Raw genomic sequence first — 21,089 nt, forward strand, 5'->3', positions numbered from 1 at the left:
AAGGAAACATAGTGGCAACAAAAGTGGGGACATATGAAGACAGGGATGGCATCTGACAGGCAATGAGTATTGTAGCAATGGGAGGATTGTGTGGATTAGCTGGCTATCAGTCTTTTTCTGCATTAAAGAACTGTTTTATGTAAACAGCAGACTTGCTTGCCTGTCTCCATTTTGTAAACAAAATGGCTCCATTATTCCACCAACAAAGTAAGAAGCAGATCAAAGAATCTGATAACATTTAAGAGAACTACAGCAAAGTGTGTGTCATACTCTGGGATTCAGCCCTGATTTCCAGTCTGTATGGAGATTGTATGTTTTCATTGTGTCTGTATAGGGTTTCTTTGAGTAAGCTGGTTTCAAAGGTTCATAGATGTTTTCTAGGATAACAACCACAAGGGCCTTTTTAAGCCTAGCCATGCATCCCAAATCTCTGACAAGTTCTGATACCCTTGATAAGTGTAAGCATGGGCCTGGGAGATGAGCCATTTACAGGTTACCTTTTTGCATTAAAGACATAGGTGCCAAACCAGGGATGAGGTTCCTGTGCCCCATCCAATTGTCCAAGTTGTAATTGAATTGTGTTACCGAATAACTCTGCTTCACATGGATGGGGAGCCTGTTCCACAGATGGGGTAATCTCTGGGATATATACCTGTCTCTTCAGCAGACTGTATTTATATCATAGGCAAGGTTCAAGTCCTTAGAAGTGGTAATTATGGTGATGTTTGTTTTGTGAATATGCAAGAGATTCATCAAAGTGGGGTCTGACAATGCCCTGTATGTCAGTCATAGATCTCCCCTCAAAAGTCTATAGGAGACAGAATACAGGGATAGAGCCTTGAGGAATTCTGCATAGGACATTTTTCCCAAGCTCTGTATTCTTTTAGTGAGGGACCTCTGTGGATGTTCCAATTGTTGGATATGCCTGGTTAGGTACATACCAAAGGGGGCATTGTACTCAATGATAGGTCTAATAAATGCTGAATACAGTGAAACAATGACTTCCTTGGACTTAGATGCCATACCTTTGTTTATAAGTTGCAGAACATAGAATGATTTTCTCACTACTGTAGACAAGTGACAGTCAAAGGCTAAATTCCTATCTATGTGTGTCCCAAAGTCCCTGACTACTGGGTCAGCTGTAAGTGGTGTGTTGTCAATATGATAATTAACAGGGGTTGATGACTTCCTGAAGGATACTATTATGTATTTCTTAGCATTTAGTTTTAGTCCATGGCTCTGACACCAGTTGTTTGTCTGTTTCATCCCCTCCTAGAGAATATTTGTGTCAGTGTGGGATTCACTAATAGCTTCTAATTTGCAATCATCTGCAAATTTAGTCAGCCAGAGACCATTGACATTGGCCTTGACTTCTGAAAATAAATGCCAAAAAGGAGCGGTCCAAGGACGGATCCCTGAGGGACTCCACTTGTGACTGGCCTCTTTGTAGAGGTGGACTCCCCAATTCTAACTTCCTGGGTCCTGTCTGTGAGTCAGTTGGCTATCCACCAGGTGACATACGAGTTTGTACCTAACCTCTTGAGTTTGTCAACTATGCCCGAGTGGGGTATTGTGTCAAATGCCTTGGCCAGGTCCAGCTAGGCAGTGTGAACCACTTCTCCCTCATTCTTTTCTTTGGTGACCTTCTCAAAGAAGTCCACCAGGTTGAGTAGGCATAATCTGACCTTGACAAAACCAAACTGGATGGGGTCCAGTGTCTGGAAGTTTACTATATCACTAGTGATCATTTCCATAATAATTCTTTCTATGACTTTACATATAAGACTAGTGAGACCTATGGGTCTGTAATTTCCAGGGTCAGATGGCCCACCTTTGTGCAGAGGGATGATTGTTGCTGTTCTGCAGTCATGAGGCACAAAGCCTGTTTGAAGGCTATAGGTAAATAGGCATTCCAGAGGCCCTGATAGGTCATGTTTCATGCTATTTAGAAGGCATCCTGTGATATTGTCTGGGCCCATTGATGCAGTGTTCTTGGCCTTAGAGAGAGCATTAAGGACCTGTTCCCTAGTGATAGCAGGGAGAGTTATATTTGATGATATTTCCTGAGGGAAGGTTAAGGGGGGGGGGGGGACGGGTAAAGTTGGAGCTAAATTTATTGGTCAGGGGGTTTCTATATCTTCTGGCTCAGTATAGGTGAATGCATTTACAAAGTTCTGCACACAATTGTGTATTGCCTTTGAGGCTGCAGACATAGGTAAAGAATGCAAAAATATCCTAGACACCCACCCTTCAGACCCATAGTATCCAGCAGAGGTTGCCTCATGGAGCCAATGTCCATATATGCCGAGAAAGAACTTTGATGGGTTCCGGATAAAATAGAAACAGTGTTGAGGGAGAGTAAGCAGTTTTTAGAACATCTGTTCATTTGGGCGAGGCATAGAAATGAGAAAGCGATCAGAAAAGCTTTTTTCTTGTAACCCTAGATGTCAATTCTCTGTTCATGGTCATTCCTAATGAAGAAGGGGTTGAGAATGTGAGGCAACTTCTTGTACAAGAAACTAGGTATAGTAATACAAAGGTAAATATGATCTGCACTCTCTTATAGATGATTCTAGAAAATAATGTTTTTCTCTTTGAACATGAATATTTCCTTCAGATTGTAGGTGTTGCTATGGGCACAGCATGTGACAACACATATGCAAATTTGGTTCTTGCAAACTGGGAAAAAGAAATAGTTTTTAACAATGATAGTTTCAAGGAGAATATCACCTTCTATAAACGCTTTGTGGATGATATTTTTTCATCTGGCATGGTGAATTACTGGAATTGAAAGAATTTGTACAGTTCTTGGAGAGTAGCACCATTTTTTTGTCCTTTACCCTGCATTATTCTGAAGATGAAATTAGTTTTCTAGATGTGTTGATTACCAAAAACATGTTAGGTAATCTCTTCACCAAGCAGTATAGGAAGGAATGTAGGAAAAATAGTACACTACATTGTACTAGTATGCATTCCAGTCATACTACTAGGAATGTAGTTAAGAATTAGGTACTAAGGTGTAGGAGACTGCGTACAGATGCAGAACCCATAAGGGAAGCTTTGAACGGACTTACATCTGACCTTATGGACAGGGGTTATAAAGCTGAGGAAATAAAAAAAGGGTATGGAAGAGGTTGATAAATTGGATAGAACAAAAACTAGATCATATTATTCAGAACGAACTTCCACTGAAGAAGGGAGAGGAACAACATCTAGTATGAAGGTGAAGAATAGGATGTGTCTAACTTATTCAGCAGTGGTTAGTAGAGTTTGTGAGGTAATGAAAAGAAACTGGCCCATCTTGTTAGTAGATCCTAAAATAAGCATGGTAATAGACTCTACCCCTAGCTTTAGTTTTAAAAACTGTAAAAACCTGAAGCAGAGACAAGCAGAACAGACGCAAGGAACATCTTGTATCACAACGCAGGGGAACTCATCCATGTAGAGCTTGCAAAGCCTGCCCTAGTATTTGGCCAGTTTGTATGGTGATGCGTCCCATTTCTAAGGAGCCTATCGAACTCTCATTCTATACAGATTGTTCCACTAGAAACAGTATATATGGCTAAATGTAAACTATGTGAATGTTTCTAAGTTGGAAAAACTAATCGTATGTTGAAGGAGAGGGTACTGGAATATCTTAATGATATACGTAATAAGAAACTGACTAATGCACTGGTGACGCATGTCTTAGAAGCAGGAGACAACCAACCAAAAAATCTTAGAAAATGTAAGAGAAGGTGATGTGAGTAATGAAACAGAATGTGTGGAACTCAGGTGGATAACTGATTTTAAAGCATATGCCCCTCCAGGGCTAAACAGTGTCGTCTCTTTAAAACCTGTTCTTAGGAAAAGGAATTTGCCTTATTAACTAAATTGGTATCATTGGCTGTAGTAATGTATAAATGCATCTTGATTAATTGTCTTTGTATTAAGGTCTGAGGAAGCAGGCAACTGCGAAAGCGCTTACCTATACTGTGTGTTTGTGGACTGTTAAAGAATTTAAAGTGTTTTACCCTACTCTCAGCAATTGATAACTTTTTTTGCTGCGGCATAGGTAAAGAATGCCTTGTGGTTATCCTTGGCCTGAGAGGTCAAATTCCCCTCAAATTTGGCTTTGGTAAGCTTTATTTGTCCTCTCCGATGTTTGTTTAGTTTGATGAGAATGCTTTTATCCAGCTGGGTGCTGTACCTCCTAATATTTGCCGTGATTTTCTTCCTTCTGTTATACAGCCTATTGATTTTGTAATTCCACCAGGGCGGCTTGTTTTTTGAGATAGTTTTGAACTTCTTCCTGGTGGGTACAGCTGCCTCTGTGCAGCTATTAACATGCACAGGGTTTCTGTGAATAGTTCTGCACAGGCAACAGTGTTGTCAGGGTTCATGGGAGCTTAAAAGTTTTCCAGGTTATCACTTAATAGCAGGAGGTTAGCCTTAGAGTAGTTCCTGAATATTCCAGGTTTAGCTGGGGTCCAGGTTTTATTTTTACTTCAAAGGAGACCATGTTGTGTTCTTACCTTACCAGGGAAGACATTACAGTAGGGGGTGTGCAGCACCCTCCCATATTACTGAGGACCAGATCCAGTATGGCTGCACCCCTGGTTGGTGTATTGACTATCTGGTTTAGGGAGTTTGTGCTTACAAAATTCAGGAATCTCTGTGCCTGTACGTTTGGTGTCATATTGGATTCCTAGTTAATAGTGAAGTAACTAAAGTCATTCATGAATGTGGTATTGTGTTGAATGGTTTGTGTTTCTAATAAGTTTAAATACATGGTATGGGTTTCCAGGGTCATAGAGGGGGACGTATAGATGTCACAGAAGTGCTATTGGATTTTGCCTGCAGCGATTTGAGCATGGAGTAGCACAAGCACATTGTCCTGTTTGACCAGCCTTAAGGTATATTTATTTTTGATGTAAATAGAGATACCTCCACCTTTAGTCCCTGTCTGTGTAGCAGCTGGTCTAAATGTGTGGAAGGCATTATAACCTTGCACTGTTGGTGTGCTCTCCGTAGCTTTAAACCACGTCTCTGTGACCACACAGACATCGGCATTCTCTAGGGAAAAGAGAGCTTCTAGGGAGTGGAGTTTTTTGTTTAAACTCCTAGCACTGTGCAGTAATACCTTTAGGTTTTCTTGGTTTTGATTGCTATATCAGCAGTACTTTCAGTATGACATTGCCTAAAAAAGGCATTATGGGGGAAGGCAATGTTTTAGCTAATATTGGAAAGCCAAGAGAGGAGAGGTGTAGGTCATCCCTGGCAAAGCAGCATGGCCTGTTGACCATCTCCTTCCATGCTCACAAATATTGCACCCCCTTACAATGACACCAGAAACTAGGCCAATTATTAAAGTCAATCATGTTTTGTTCATATTGTGGCATCATCCTTGGAGAAGGTAAAATGCTGCTCAATGTTAGGCTCATACCAGCGTGAGACACATATTCAGAGAGCTCCATGATGTCTCTGTTCATAAAGTCTAGGGAGGTAAGTCTCAGGTCATTTACTCCCACATGGACTATGACTGAGTCATACCAGTAATTGTGGTCCAGTGACCTGAGTGCATGTGTAATGTGGTGGATCCTGGCCCCTGATAAACTACTGACCGTAACTTTCTCCTTACTCAGCCTGGTGAGAGGGACATCAGTGTGTCTCATGATGGAGTCTCCAATGACCAGAACATTGGATTGTGTGGTGGCTTGCCTTACGGGCTTAGAGGTAGAGGCTCCATGAGATGTGGCTCTATGTGTTGCTAGGTAAGTACTAGGCTAGCTGCCCATGTGGACCATTTTAAGCCTAGCCAGTTTCCCTTTTGGTGCTTGAATTAATCTATCCCATTTGGTGCTAGATTGTTTTTAACCATCCCATGGTCCATAATTATATATTACCCCTAGTGATAATAACTGGGATCATACCATGTATAATCTGAGGGGACCCATGCACAGGATAAAACATTTAGGAGCTGCCTCTGTCCATTAGGATTACAAGAGGCAGTCCTGGGGTTAATCCCAAAAGGCTGTTTGTTATTTTATGGATTTCAGAATAATAATTCTACAGTAGAATACATTAAAAATCAAATGTCCCAGAGGTGCTCACTTCTTGAAATGCAGCCCACTTGTTTGGCATCTCTACTTCTGAAAGGATCCTGCCGAACTACTGACTTTTGTCTGTATTGTCTGTACTGTCCTGTGCAAATCATTGCACTGTCCCACCTACATTAGCTAGAATGTGTAAAAAGCCAGTTATGTGACATTATAAATAAATGCAATTTAACTGAAAAACAAATGATTGATAGCAAACTGAATCAACTATTATTCTGCTGGGACCAACTCCCACTATACCTTTCCCATTTGAGAGGGACTGTGCCTCTATCTCCCCCTCCAAGTAAAACATACTCACTCCAAGGTCACACAATCTTGGAGTAAGATAACTTTTGAGTTACCTTTCCTACAAGGCTGTGTGACTTGTAGCAAGCATATATTACTAGAGAGTGTTGGGGCACAGTCCTTCATATGGGGGTGCAAACGGGCTTACTCCCTGCAAAAATATGTATAAATATATGCTGATTCATGACATTTGGATGGTATTGACGTTTCACTCAGACTACTTTCAGCCATTTGATTGTCATCTGCCATTAGTTTTTTGACACTCAGTCTTTTCTTATAGAACTGGACAGGACAGTATAGAAAGCCTGGGGTGTACTTTGAAATATCAAATGGCTAAACATCAATCCTGAAAAATCAAAAGCCAATAGAAGAAAAAAAACACTCATATTTTTTTGTAGGGGGGCAAGTCCCCTGCACCTCTCCCCCGCTGGTTATATATATTAACTCCAAGACTGCTCTACAGAGAGGAAAGGGCAAATTCCTTGATCCACTGTTTATGATCTTGCTCAGACTTAATGCCAGCAGAAGCTTCCCAATAAGTTTCAATCACTTCTGCTGGCATAAAAAAATATGGCATTACGAACGTTTGATTATATGTATGCTTTAGGGTCTACTTCACATGACTGAAATTTCATTTGACTGACCTTCATTTGACCGAGACCAAAATACCGAATTTTTCAAAATAGTGAAAACTCACTTGACTGAAACTCATAATACTAAAACCTTACCATACTAAATTTCAAAATACTTACTTGTAAACCATAGACATGCACACTTACAACACCAATGACTAACTCTTTCCAGAACTTAAAAACTACTTACTTACTTACCTCTTAACAGAAACCGGATGATATAATACCAAATTAGGTGGGGGGCTGTGCCCCCACACCCCTAACTATTTATACTAACTCCAGGATCCCACTACATTGGGGAAAAGGGCATATACATTTCACTCACCTTACAGTAATGATTACTATCAGGATACCACAATTAACAGTGCCACTACTGCTGGAAAAACACAAAACATCTGCCATATTAGTTGAGATACGTCCCATAAAAATGTAAACAGACATACCCATATTTAGAAACACTACAACACCTACTGTCTACATGACTATCGGTATTCTGACAATCAGTGCTATAAGTTATAATAATTCTTTTTATCACAAACAAGTCACACGAGAAGGGAAACCCACATCATGTCTTTGGTTTACAATTCCGTATAATGAGATTCAATCAAATGAGTTTTCAGTATTTTGAAAATTAGGTATTAAGATCTCAGTCAAATGAAATTCAGTCAAACAACATTTCAGTCATATGAAGTAGACCCATGCTTTAAGCCTGGACTACTAACCGATTTTATGTTGGAACAGTGTTCTGACATACAGTATAGCATATATTTATAAGTAATATATACTAATGCAAATCGTTGATAACTACTACCTGCAATATTACACATGGTATGCTTATGATGCTAAAATTAGCTCATAGATAATGTGACCAAGTCTGAACACAATGAATGACAAAATAACTTGAGATATAGATTAGGGATTATATATTTTAATTTTCATTTATTACTTATCTAGGTAAAGGAACCTTTTCCGCAAAGACTTTTCTGCTGCAACCTGGACAAAATGGCAAAGGCAAATGCAAAGCAAATGGATAGTTTTTAAAACAATTAGCATGTTTATTAAGAACTAGAATAAACTGAGAGTAATCAAAGATGACCCTAACATACAGGACAAGAACAAGCAAACTTTATGTGCACACTGGCTAATTTTCAGAAACAAACCCAGGCCCCTACAGTTGAAGATTTCAGGCCATAACCATTGCACTACCATTACAATATCACTCAGAATATGGAACTGCTTTCTGTTCCACATATAGTTTTTTAGGTAAGTACTAGGCTAGCTGCCTCTTGTGGGCCATTTTAAGCCTAGCCAAATTCTCTTTCAAACATGAGAATCAAACCTTCTACCTTGTGTCTTTGAGGTTAACATCTTAACCATTAAACACAATAAATTCTTATTCTTCCAGACGTAACCTGCCATACAAAATTCTCTTTAATTGTGGTATTCTCATAGTAAGCATTTTTTGAAAATGTTTCCACTTTAAATACAGTCCAGTCAGTAATATGTGTGGTTATAAATACTCTCAGACTGATACTCTGATGTTTATAACAAGAGCAATCTTGTTAATTGAGGGAAAACTTATCAAAAATTTATCAAGGCTGACCCTATTGTCAAAAGGGTAACAATCCTTGAGGATCCTTTTTTAAGTAAAAAGTAGTATGAGGGCAACTCCCCCCCATGTGAGGGGTTGGGGGCACAATCCATGAAGTGTGTCATTTTGGTAGGGGGAAACTCAATGAAATGTCATTTCATTGAGTTTGCCCTTTATGTAAATGATGACACCCTTACAAGTTAACATTACCTATATTTAAAGGAAAACAAAAAAAGCAATATTTAGCTTGTGATTAACATTCCACCAGAATCAGTCCGGTAAACAATAACAGTGACTGCAGTACATGCCTTAACATGTAGGATGAAGCCATTTTATACAAAACTGCAATAGCTTACCATTTTCCATGCTAAGAGTACAAGGGTTTTCATAAGTATCTGTTACATCATTACAACCAGACTGGGCCTTGCAAGAAGTGGCAAAACCTGCGGCCGATCCCTCCAAAAGACCATTTCTTGTTTTGAAGTCATCTGTCTGGTCATCATTAAAATTCCCACAAAGACCTTGAAATAAAAGGGAATACATGTTAAATACAGAAACCAATTATACTGGCACAAGGCATATTTACATCAGTGAAGTTGGGACTCCTGTTTTTGAATCAAATTGCTTGTCATTGATTCACTTTAGCTCTGTCATCATATCACTTCTGATATCTAGCATATAGTGCAAGGAACTATATAAGCAGACATATATAGGACCCTTGTTTGTTTTCTCTGCCTCTGCTATCTCCCTTTTCACTCTCATTTTGTCAGTGGTATACATTTTTATTTACTTTTCACATGGTCAGACTCTGAGTATACTTTTAAATAGAAATAACCAGGAGAACAAGCTGTGACAAAAGAGTGTGTCAGAGAAGCAATGGCCAAAGGACAGATCTAATAATCTAAATGAAATTCTTTGCATTTACATTACTTGACTAAAGGTCACTCTACAATGAAATTCTTTAGATTTACTTTACTTGTCTGCAGGTCAAGTTGATCCATCATGACCACAAAGGATGATTTCCTTTTTACAGTCTTCACATAAGACTTCACTGTAGATCATTATGAGGACCAGATGGTGTGATAGTCAATATTTTTGGTCTGGCTCCACAGCAGACAAGGATAAAGCTCTAGCTGCAGCATAAATGACCCATGTTTGGATGGTGGCATAAAGGCTGCAGTGACCAGGCACTACCAGCTCTCCTATCCTGGGGAAGAGAAGCAGCTTGGCTCACTGCACTGGCAACAGCTGCAAAAGTACAGGTGTACCACCTGCAGCAAGGTGCCAAGCAAGCTTACATGGCACAGCAGTGAGCTGCTTCAGCAGGAGGTCGGACATGAATGGTAGCATGGATGCAACAAAAGGTGCCAAGCAAGCTTACGTGGCACAGCGATGAGCTGCTTCAGCAGGAGGTCAGACATGAGTGGTAGCATGGATGCAACTCAAGGTGCCAAGCAAGCTTACATGGCACAGTAGTGAGGTGCTTCAGCAGGAGGTCGGACATGAGCGGCAGCATGGATACAACTCAAGGTGCTAAGCAAGCTTAGGCGGCACAGCAGTGAGCTGCTTCAGCAGGAGGTCGGACATGAGCGGTAACATGGATGCAACTCAAGGTGCCAAGCAAGCTTACGCAGCACAGTGGTGAGGTGCTTCAGCAGGAGGTTGGACATGAGCGGTAGCATGTATGCAACTCCTGAGAGCATCTGAACTGGAACACTCAACCTGATGAGGGGGTGGGGATAAGACAGGCCTCAGATCAGAGGATTGGCTCATTTCCTAATAACAGAGTTTTGCCTCTTTTGTGAAATGAATGGGCCAGATGGCTCTCCATCCCAATGGAGAAATAAGTGAGACAACTGGATGAAAAAAAAAAAACAGGAGCAATTGAGCCAATCCTGTAGATCCCCCCCCCCCAAAAAAAAAAATCAATATGCATCATTAAACCATGGAGGATTTACAGACTCAGTAAAATCTAAAATTAATAACTCTGAACACACTTGCCTTAACTTCTGAGGTCAATAAGTAGATTTATTGACTGTCAGTGGGCAGTCTGTATCATCAGTAAATAAAGTCTGAAAGGCAGTACTACACTAAATAACAAAGCTTTTTTCAGAGAACAAGGACATCACAGTAGCCATAATTTGCATATTATTAGCTTCCTTTACAGATATCCCTTTAGTTATTTTAGTTCAAATATGGTAGTACATAAGACAACATTTCATGTAGCTCACTTGTGGCAAATATACATCTGCTTACCAAATGTCTGACCCTTATATGTAGGGTCAAGTATCAAGACAATCTGCATAAGAGGCTGAAGCTGTATCTCTATGCGTAATCCGAAGCTGGTCTCCATTATGATAAAAAAAGTAGAAGGCATCATGACAGAAAAATTCCCTATAAAGAAAAATAAAAGTAAGAGATTAAACTACCTTTTCAATTCATCGTTAACAATTAATGCAACTGATGTGCCTCAGGAACAGAAAAACACACTTTCAATAACTCTTTCTTAGGTTTAAATGTCTTTCCTTTATGATGCAGTAACATGTCAAAATATACCACTGAATCAGTTTCCCCCTCTCTAATCATTCTGTGTGAACAATGGCATTCTTCACAAAAATATTTTATGCTGATCAATCATTTCATCTCTCCAGTATTTCTAATCAAACTCCATAATTCTGCAGTCAATTACCTACCCTAAACTATATTGGTATTGATTGTCATTTTACTTAATACTGACAGTTATATTACTTGATTCCTGTCTAAAAAACATTAAATCTGTAGCAATGGTTTAAATATTTTAATGTTTTTCTATAAAAATGTTTGCCTATGCTTACTGCATGATTCTGAATGTTATGAACACTCTGTTATGGTCTTATCACTGGGAAATTAATCATTCACGTTGTCTGATCTTTCCTGTATACCAGATTGTCAGACAGTGCTTGTGACTGATGAAAAATTAGAAGCAATCCAAGGATATAGACAAGAGAGTATTAACAGGCAAACAGTAGCATGGTAATCTTAATATATTTCACTGCCAGTCAAAAATGGAACCATATAGTTTTGTAAATATCACCGCTAACAGTTTTGCTTTATACATGCATAAATACAAACATACATATATATATATATATATATATATATATATATATATATATATATATATATATGGGATCACTACTAAATACCGAACGCACAAAATCCCGATGCTTAAAACACCAAGACCACATGCCCGAAACCCCACAATGCCGAATATTTAAAACCGTGAAATCCAAAAGCGCGAAAGTTACAAAATCAAACAGCACACACACACACAAACATACACACACCTTCCCCCCACAACCAAACAATGTATCCTACATTAGACATAGACAGGGGGGCAAGCCCCCCTGCACCCCCACACCCCCCTACTTTATTATTCTAACTCCGAGATCGCACAAACAGACACACAAGGCAAACTCACACCCACACATTACAGTCCCTCACACACACACCACAGTCACAACACACACTTACACACACTACACCCCTCACAAACACACTTACACGCACATACTTACCTGAACCGCAACACCAGAAGCGCTAACGCAAAATCCCTTAACATCGGGATTTTGCATTTCGCTCTCTCTTCTGTTATTTCGGTAATGCGGGATTTCGGTCATCTGGTCTCGTTGTTTTCAGCATCGGGATTTTGGGCATTCGGTATTTCATAGTAATCCCATATATATATATATATATATATATATATATATATATATATATATATATATATATATAAAAATATTTCAAGCACAGGCATTAATGCCCTTCTATCCTTCCAATATACCAAAACAGCTATTCCCATAATAAGTGAGCAGGCTGTTCTTAAAAATATCTAAACTAGTGCTTGCTTTAATGTAATTTAGTAGTCTGTTCCAAGCATCAGCTACTCTGTCAGAGGACCAATTAGTACACTTATAATTCCTACAGAATCTTCTGGATAGGTTGTCTGATGATTCTCTAGTACTTTCTGATAACCCCAAACATTCCCAGAAGTAATTGTCCCTAAATCCCATATATACCTGAATAAGGTCTCCTCTTAAATATCTATATGAGATCCTGTAGAAGTTCAGATATTTTAGTCTTCAATAATAACTAAAATGTTGACATCCATGGATGCCCTTGGCATATTTCTGCTGTACTCGTTCCAATTTACTAATCCTTGTTTTCTTAGAAGGTTTCCATATTATTATTCCATACTCAAGTTTGGGTCTAATGTAATTAACAAACAATGCCTTCATCATTTCTGATTTCCTAGACTTTATAAATATTTTTATACAACCTATAGTTTTATAACTATCATGAACCATTATGGTAGCTTATCGTAACTTTATGATGTTATGTTTTTTTTTTATATTTGATAATTCAGCAGGTGTATAATACTTAGAAATGTAAATTTTCATCCCTTGCCACCACCTGTTCCACAAAAACTAAAATAACACATTCAGATAAACTTACCACTGAATCCACTTCTAGCAGGTGACATTCAACCCAACCCTGGACCCTTTCAGGCACTAAATTACTCCACAAATAATAAATCAACCCTGCCTGAAAACGTAAACTCCTCTCCTGACAGAATAAGAAATGTCAGCAAAAAAATCTATTCCATATGAACCTCAGAATCATTTTAAACAAAATCCCAGAATTATACACTTAGATAAAATATCACTCCCCTGACATGTTAGCAATAATGGGACCTTCACTAAAACTAAATACCGGTAACACAGAAATAGTGCCCCCACCCTCGGATTTAAGATAATTAGAGTTGATAGATTAAACAAAAAAGTGAGAAGAGTAGCAGTAATGTACCACCTTTCCCATCTGCCACACCGTCCTTCCTCAATCTGAAACTACTTCTAAGTAACCTAAAACTAAACACATATAAAACAGTATGTATGACTGTCCTTTATATCCCACCAGCAGATGAAATATCAACATATTGGAGGACATTTTATCCTGGCTATCCCACAATGTACTCACAGACACAATTAAACTATGCCATGTTAACATGAACTCATCACACCTCAACTAAGATAATGATTTATTGCATAAATCTATACAATTTCTCCTAAATTATCAGTGATCCTACTGGAATCAACCTGCAAAATGGTAATATTACCACACTGGACTGGTTATTAACAAGTCATCCTAACAACATAAGCTCCGACAGCACTGTAGCAAACACACTTATTATACCATGACCCCCCCAAAATGTGCACGCTGATTGGCCAGTGTGCCCGTTGTAAATCGAGTTATACTAATGGAAAAAGGTCCGGTCGCCCGGACTTTTTTCCATTAGTATAACTCGTTTTTTTAAAACACTGTCTCGCTATGTTAAATGGGTTTAACATAGCAAGACAGCTTTAAAATAAGCAACGGAGATCTCCGTTGCTTATTTTAAAGCTGTCTCGCCATGTTAAACCCATTTAACATAGCGACAGTGTTTAAAAAGCAACGGAGAACGCAAGATCTCCGTTGCTTTTTAGTGTCTCGCTATGTTAAATGGGTTTAACATAGCGAGACAGTTTTTTAAAAAAAGCAACGGAGAAAGCAAGATCTCCGTTGCTTTTTTTGGAGTCTCGCTATGTTAAATGAGTTTAACATAGCGAGACAGTTTTAAAATAAGCAACGGAGATGTCCGTTGCTTATTTTAAAACTGTCTCGCTATGTTAAACTCATTTAACATAGCGAGACACTAAAAAGCAACGGAGATCTTGCTTTCTCCATTGCTTTTGCTCACAGCTCTGATGTACTGCGCAGGCGCGCAGTACATCAGAACTGCCATGATGCCAGACATCTGCGGAAGGGCAGTAAACAGGCATTATACTATGCCATTATTTAAGAAAAGTAATAGTTTCTTTTCTTAAATAATGTCATAGTATAATAGCAATAACCCACGCCTGGGTGTGGGTAATGCTAAATTACCCACGGTTGGCTTTGTTTGGTCCCTCGGGCCGGGACCAAACCACGCCAACCGTGGGTAAATTTAGCATTACCCACACCCAGGCGTGGGTTATTGCTATAGTAACCACCTGCCTACATGTGTCGCAAGAGAATGCCATACTTCTCGAAGAACACACATATAAATCTTCTCGCAACATGAACGATTGACCCATAAGTGTTTAACACCTCACTGCAATCCCATAACTAGAACATCCTAAAAATCTTGCCACCAGATGATTCTGTTGTCTATTTTAACACAATCTTTACTGAACTACTAAACAACACATGCTCCCTTAGGCTTAAAAAGAGTAAAAAATAACCCTCTTCCTTGGCTCATTCTTACTACCAGGAAATTAATGAAGACTAGAGCTAAATCCTGGAAGGCATGGCTCAATAATAAAACAGAAAATCTTCAACAATATTAATACATACATAATAAAGCCAAATGCCAGATCAAACTTGACAAGAAACTTTATCATTCCAATTTGCAGAACAATTCTCTGCTCCCATTTCTAAAATACTACACCCTGGCTCAATTGGACAACCAAACCCCAACTCTAACAGCTCACCAGAAGATACAGATAATGTTTCAAAGATCACTTTATCTTTAGCAATTCTATTAAAGCAGTATCCACCATAACAATCAAGAAATACCTCAAACAAATTAAACCAAGTGCACTAGCTCCAGGTGAAATTATGTGGTTTCCTAAAAATAGATGCCAGCTTAATTTCCTTTCCAGTATCTGTTCTCTTAAACAGGTCTGTTCAGGAATCATGTACCCCAACCTTATGGAAAACATCTGACGTCATCCTACTTCACAAGGGAGGTAACTCTAATGGTATATCCAACGTTAGACCCCATTGCCATTCTCTCTCCTCTTTCAAACATCCTCGAAAAATGCATTCATAATCAGCTAACTCATATAAACAGCCTTATCCCCCAACAACATGGTTTCAGAGTAGGGCATAACACTACCACAGCTAAACTTCACCAGTAATGTTAACCTAGCCAGAGATAAAGGTCAAATGGTTTCTGCTTTGCTTCTGTACCTGTCTAAGGCCTTTGATACAATTTCCCATAGCTTACTTCTAAAACAACTCTCTTTGCTTGGCCTGTCAAACACCTCCACCAACTGGTTTTCCAGATACCTTTCCAATAGACTCCAGTCTGTTAAATGGATGAATTCTTACTCCTCCTTCCTATTCGTTGAAACAGGTGCTCCCCAAGGTTCCATACTGGAGCCACTGATTTTCAACATATGTAGCAACAGCTTACACTCTGCCAAATGTCAAGCATCCGCAGACAATATGCTCATGACTCCAGCACATTAATATGTTCTTCCAGTAACCCAATTACTCTACAACACATCACCCAGGAGTCATTTTTATCAGTTGAAAGCTAGCTCAATGACTCCCAGATTCTCCTCAATCCAAAAAAAGAAAGAAAGAAAGACTGAAAGAAAGCCGCTACTATTATTGCAAAAATCTCTTACACACCTCAAACAAATTTTTTCAGTTATAGAAGTCATCCCCTACACCAAGCTACTAGGCATGGAAATAGATGATAACCTGAAATTTGACTTACAATTGCAACAGGTTTAAATTTAAAAAATCACCAAAAATTAGGGACAGTCTATAGAACAAAAAACTTAACTGATTCATCCAGGAAACCCCTGGCCTCTACACTCCTACTTTATTATATGGCTGTCCAATTCTGGTTAACCTTGAATTACCCAAGAATTCATGTACACCTGGACCCCCTACATGCCAACCCTCAAACATATTCATGACCACCTGCTCACTATAACTATGCCTTTCTCACTTTAATTTCACTAACACCTCCCTATCTTAGCAGGCAGTAATTGCCTAACATCGAATGAAGCTCTCCCTTTAATGATACCTTTCTACTAATGTATGTTCTTCTACCTCTTCAGCCAACACTTAATACTGTTTATTTTCCTCCTGTGTGTCCTTCCACGACATTGTCATCTCTCTGATAATAATCAACTCTCTCCATGTCCTCAAGTTCCCGTCCTGCTCATTACTCCTCCTCATCTCGTTCTAGTCCTCTGCCTATTTTCGCAGCAGAATACTCTGTTATTTCTCACCTTCATATGTTATTAGAAAATAGTCAATATTTTCAATAACTATGTTTTCGTTTGCTTTTGACATAGGCTATCCACTTCTGCAAAGTGTCTGGTGACTTGCAGTACATACTGTATTCCTGAACACCATGTATGATAGTAATATTCTGTAAATGTATTTCAACCTGTTTGTGTTTTATCTGTTGTGGGGATTTTCTCTTCTTGTATACAATTACTCACTAGCTATTGTATAATGCTTTTATGTGTGTTTTCTGGACTCTTTCTCCCCAACTCATTGTAAAATATTTAATCTGTTGAGGGGCTTTACTCCCCTTCTATATAATTACTCATCAACTGCTGTTTAAATGTTTTTGAATCTATTGTGGAGTTTTCCTCCCCGAGCCTCCGCAGAAAATGGGCCATTGGCTCATTCAGACTTTCCTGGTTACCAAAGGACAAATAAATAAATAAAAGGCATTTTAACTGGTAGATAATTTGACATAGTTAGGATCAGTATTGTTAGAATGTTTATATATCTATATATAATTCTATATCATTTTTTTCTGGATTTTATATTCAAAATATATTCCTGAATTTAGAACATAATAATTGTATCAGTACCATGTCTCTGTTAACTACATTGTGCATCTCATATCTTGTACCAATGCTGTAATCTTATTGTTACTTTTATTTTTATCTCATCTACATTATGTAATGATGTTAACTGTTGCTAATATTCCTTATGTTATGTCTTCTGTACAACTGTTCATTTTTGTTATGTTTCTAATTTTTACACGATTGTGAACTAATTGGAGCTTTTCTCCTCGGGTCTCCACTGAAAATGGGCCTTTGGCTCAGTTGGACTAACCTGGTTAACAAATGTCAAATAAATAAATACATTTATATGAGAAAACTGTGCAGCAAAAACATATTTAAACATACGCACACATACACACACACACATACACACACACACAAATGCACACACATGCACACATACACACACACACACACACACACACACACACACATGCGCACATACACACCTACACACAGACACAGACACACACACACACACACACACATACACACACACACACACACACACACACACACACACACACACACACACACACACACACACACACACACACACATACACACACACACACACACACACACACACACACACACACACACACATATGCACACACATACCTAGACACACAGACACAGACACACACACACACACACACACACACACACACACACACAGCCACAGACATGCACACACACACACACACACACACACACACACACACACACACACACACATACACACACACACACACACATACACATACACACACACACACACACACACACACACACACACACACACACACACACACACACACATGCACACGCACACGCACACACATATACAAAAACAGATACCACCCCAAGAACATTTGTAAAATTACCTGCTGAGAAGGGCAGAGCTCTGAGCACATGATCTATCAGTACAGCTCCAGAAGAGGTAACAGTAACAACCTTCATAGGGCAAAGAAGAAAAGAATAGACAGCAAAAGAAGTAAATCCTTTAGCAAAACATAGCCATAGCAATGGTTAGAAAATTCATTTCATTTGCAAGGTAGTAAAAACACATATAATTTCTTACCGTTGTTCTTTCATTGAGATATATAAATACCTTCTTCAAGCACGTTTCAGTTTCTGTGATGCCACAAGTGACTAGTTTAGGTACCACTGCAAAGCTGCTACTTACAGAGTCCTGAGAAGAAACAACAGGGGGTTACTAGTAAGAATAATTTACATAAAAACATTTACCTTGCATTGTAACATTTCATTTATTTGTTTGTTTGTAAGCCAGGTAGTTGGGCTGGGTGGATCCTTTTCACCCATGATCGACCAAAACAAAAACAGACAAAAGCAGTTGCTGTAGGAGAAAACAACAGTGGTTTTGCAAATCACAGAAGAACACAAATAAATAAATAAACACACACACGCACAAAGGCAAACACACACACATAAACAAAATGCAGACATTTTTTCAGAAGTTGATGGTACTATCTAGAAATGATGGTAAATGTGATTAAAGCATTGTCAAATTCTTAAATACCAGGTAAAACTGCAAAGGCAACATAATACATTAGGGAAAAATAATCAAGTTAGTTATTAATTATAATTACAAAGATGACGGCATGACTTTGTTAATGAATATGATATGAGCTATATATGCTGATGGGAGATGAATGTGAGGCTTAGAGAGTAAGAAAGACTGGGGGTGGGATAGGACAGAGAGTGAGACAAGGTGGATTATATCAGAGTGGGGGGGGCTTAATTCATTAGTGATGGGGGTGAAAGATTACAAGTGTACTGATAAACGTGAAATGGGTAGTTCAGTGAGTGAGATGTTATTTCCTGGGTTGGAATGGGTGAGTACTTGAACTGAGTGGGATGATCTGATTGTGTTGCCATTGGAGTGCAGTAAAACCTTTGCAAATGGAAGACATTAAGAGACTGATGAATGCAAGCCTACGGGATGAGAGCTAGAAAAGATTCCTAATGTGTACGGGATGAGAACGAGAAAAGATTCGTAATGTGTAAGGGATGAGAGCAAGAAAAGACTCCTAATGTGTAAGGGATGAGAACGAGAAAACATTCCTAATGTGTACAGGATGAGAACGAGAAAAGATTCCTAATGCGTTAAGGGATGAGAGTGAGAAAAGATTCCTAATGTGTAAGGGATGAGAACAAGAAAAGATTCCTAATGCATTAAGGGATGAGAGCGAGAAAAGATTCCTAATGTGTAAGGGATGAGAGCGAGAAAAGATTCCTAATGTGTAAGGGATGAGAGCGAGAAAAGATTCCTAATGCGTTAAGGGATGAGAGTGAGAAAAGATTCCTAATGTGTAAGGGATGAGAGCGAGAAAAGATTCCTAATGCGTAAGGGATGAGAGCAAGAAAAGATTCCTAATGTGTAAGGGATGAGAGCGAGAAAAGATTCCTAATGTGTAAGGGATGAGAGCGAGAAAAGATTCCTAATGTGTAAGGGATGAGAGCGAGAAAAGATTCCTAATGCGTTAAGGGATGAGAGTGAGAAAAAATTCCTAATGTGTAAGGGATGAGAGTGAGAAAAGATTCCTAATGTGTAAGGGATGAGAGCGAGAAAAGATTCCTAATGTGTAAGGGATGAGAGCGAGAAAAGATTCCTAATGTATAAGGGATGAGAGCAAGAAAAGATTCCTAATGCGTTAAGGGATGAGAGTGAGAAAAAATTCCTAATGTGTAAGGGATGAGAGCGAGAAAAGATTCCTAATGTGCTCTGGCATGGAGGTACATGTTGATGAGGCACTATTAATGGATGCTGTTTCTGTGGCATCGAGGACGAATAGAGCCTTTTTAAAAAGTGTTTTTTGGATAGTGTACTTTGAGATGGTAATGGGCAGGAACAGTAATCAGTTTGTTTGCCAGTGGGTTGGCAGCAGAGGCAGCGTTTGCTGTGAAGGAGCTTGAGTGCTAATAAGTAGAAAGGTAGTCTTTCCTGTAATAGGAAGGTACTTAGCAGGTGACTAGCACTGATGCTGTCTGGGGTGCCCTAGAATGAGAAAGTCAGAAACTTTGCATTTCAAGTAGTTTTCAGTTTTTTTTGGCATTATTGGATGAGCATACAAGTATGAGTAGATGTGCATATTCTAATCCAGAAATTACAATATACTTAAGGAGGCATTCCAAGTTTTGTCGCCAGGTAGTCGGTTATGTACTGTAAGTGGGTGTTAGGGAACATTAAATTAATATGATCCATGAAGATATTTCCTGTTCTTTAGTACAACTTACAACAGGAAGCAGATTTCTCACGTTAGTCTGAAGTCTTTAGTTAACCTACCCATTTATAGTCAATAACCATACTTCTATGAAGACTTGTCATGTTCTAGCCATATTTAGCAAATAGTTAAGGCACTGTCCATCAGCTAAAATCCTTTCTGCAAAATATAGACATTGTAAGAATCAGCTGTGGGCTTTAAGCAACTTACTTATAATTAAAATAAAAAAAATAAGTAACTACAGATAAAATTAAAGTAGTAACACAACTTTTGTGGTTGTTTTCTTTTTGTTATTTTAACTTAGAGCAATGGGCAATTTTCTCATGGTGTAAAGACCATGTAATCCCACTGTTTCTCAAAAACAAATTGAAATGCATACATTTCATCTGCACTACTATTCTATTGATGTAATAGCAGTTTTTTTCCAGAATTAACCCAAAAGGCAACATGCACGTTTATATATATGCAACTGCATGAAGCACAAGTCATTGCATATTACATAATAAGGCCTGCTGAATTAAATATGTCTATTGCTTCTCTGTAGGTTTGTTATGCATAAGGTATTTTACCCTTGT

General features: G+C 38.7%; 1 protein-coding gene across 1 annotated transcript in view; it reads right to left on the reverse strand.

Moving 5' to 3' along the window:
• Window positions 1–21,089, reverse strand: part of LOC122791500 (mucin-5AC-like) — a 272,677-nt gene that overhangs the window by 204,782 nt on the left and 46,806 nt on the right. Inside the window, exons 11-14 of the mRNA XM_044059242.1 lie at window positions 18,351–18,461; window positions 18,154–18,223; window positions 10,863–11,000; window positions 8,963–9,127 (exon numbers count right to left, since the gene is read on the reverse strand). Coding sequence (XP_043915177.1) covers window positions 8,963–9,127; window positions 10,863–11,000; window positions 18,154–18,223; window positions 18,351–18,461 — 484 coding nt within the window. The remainder of the gene's footprint in view (window positions 1–8,962; window positions 9,128–10,862; window positions 11,001–18,153; window positions 18,224–18,350; window positions 18,462–21,089) is intronic.

This window comes from Protopterus annectens, chromosome 17.part0, assembly GCF_019279795.1.
Source record: "Protopterus annectens isolate FY-2018-M chromosome 17.part0, PAN1.0, whole genome shotgun sequence".
Lineage (NCBI taxonomy): Eukaryota > Metazoa > Chordata > Ceratodontiformes > Protopteridae > Protopterus > Protopterus annectens.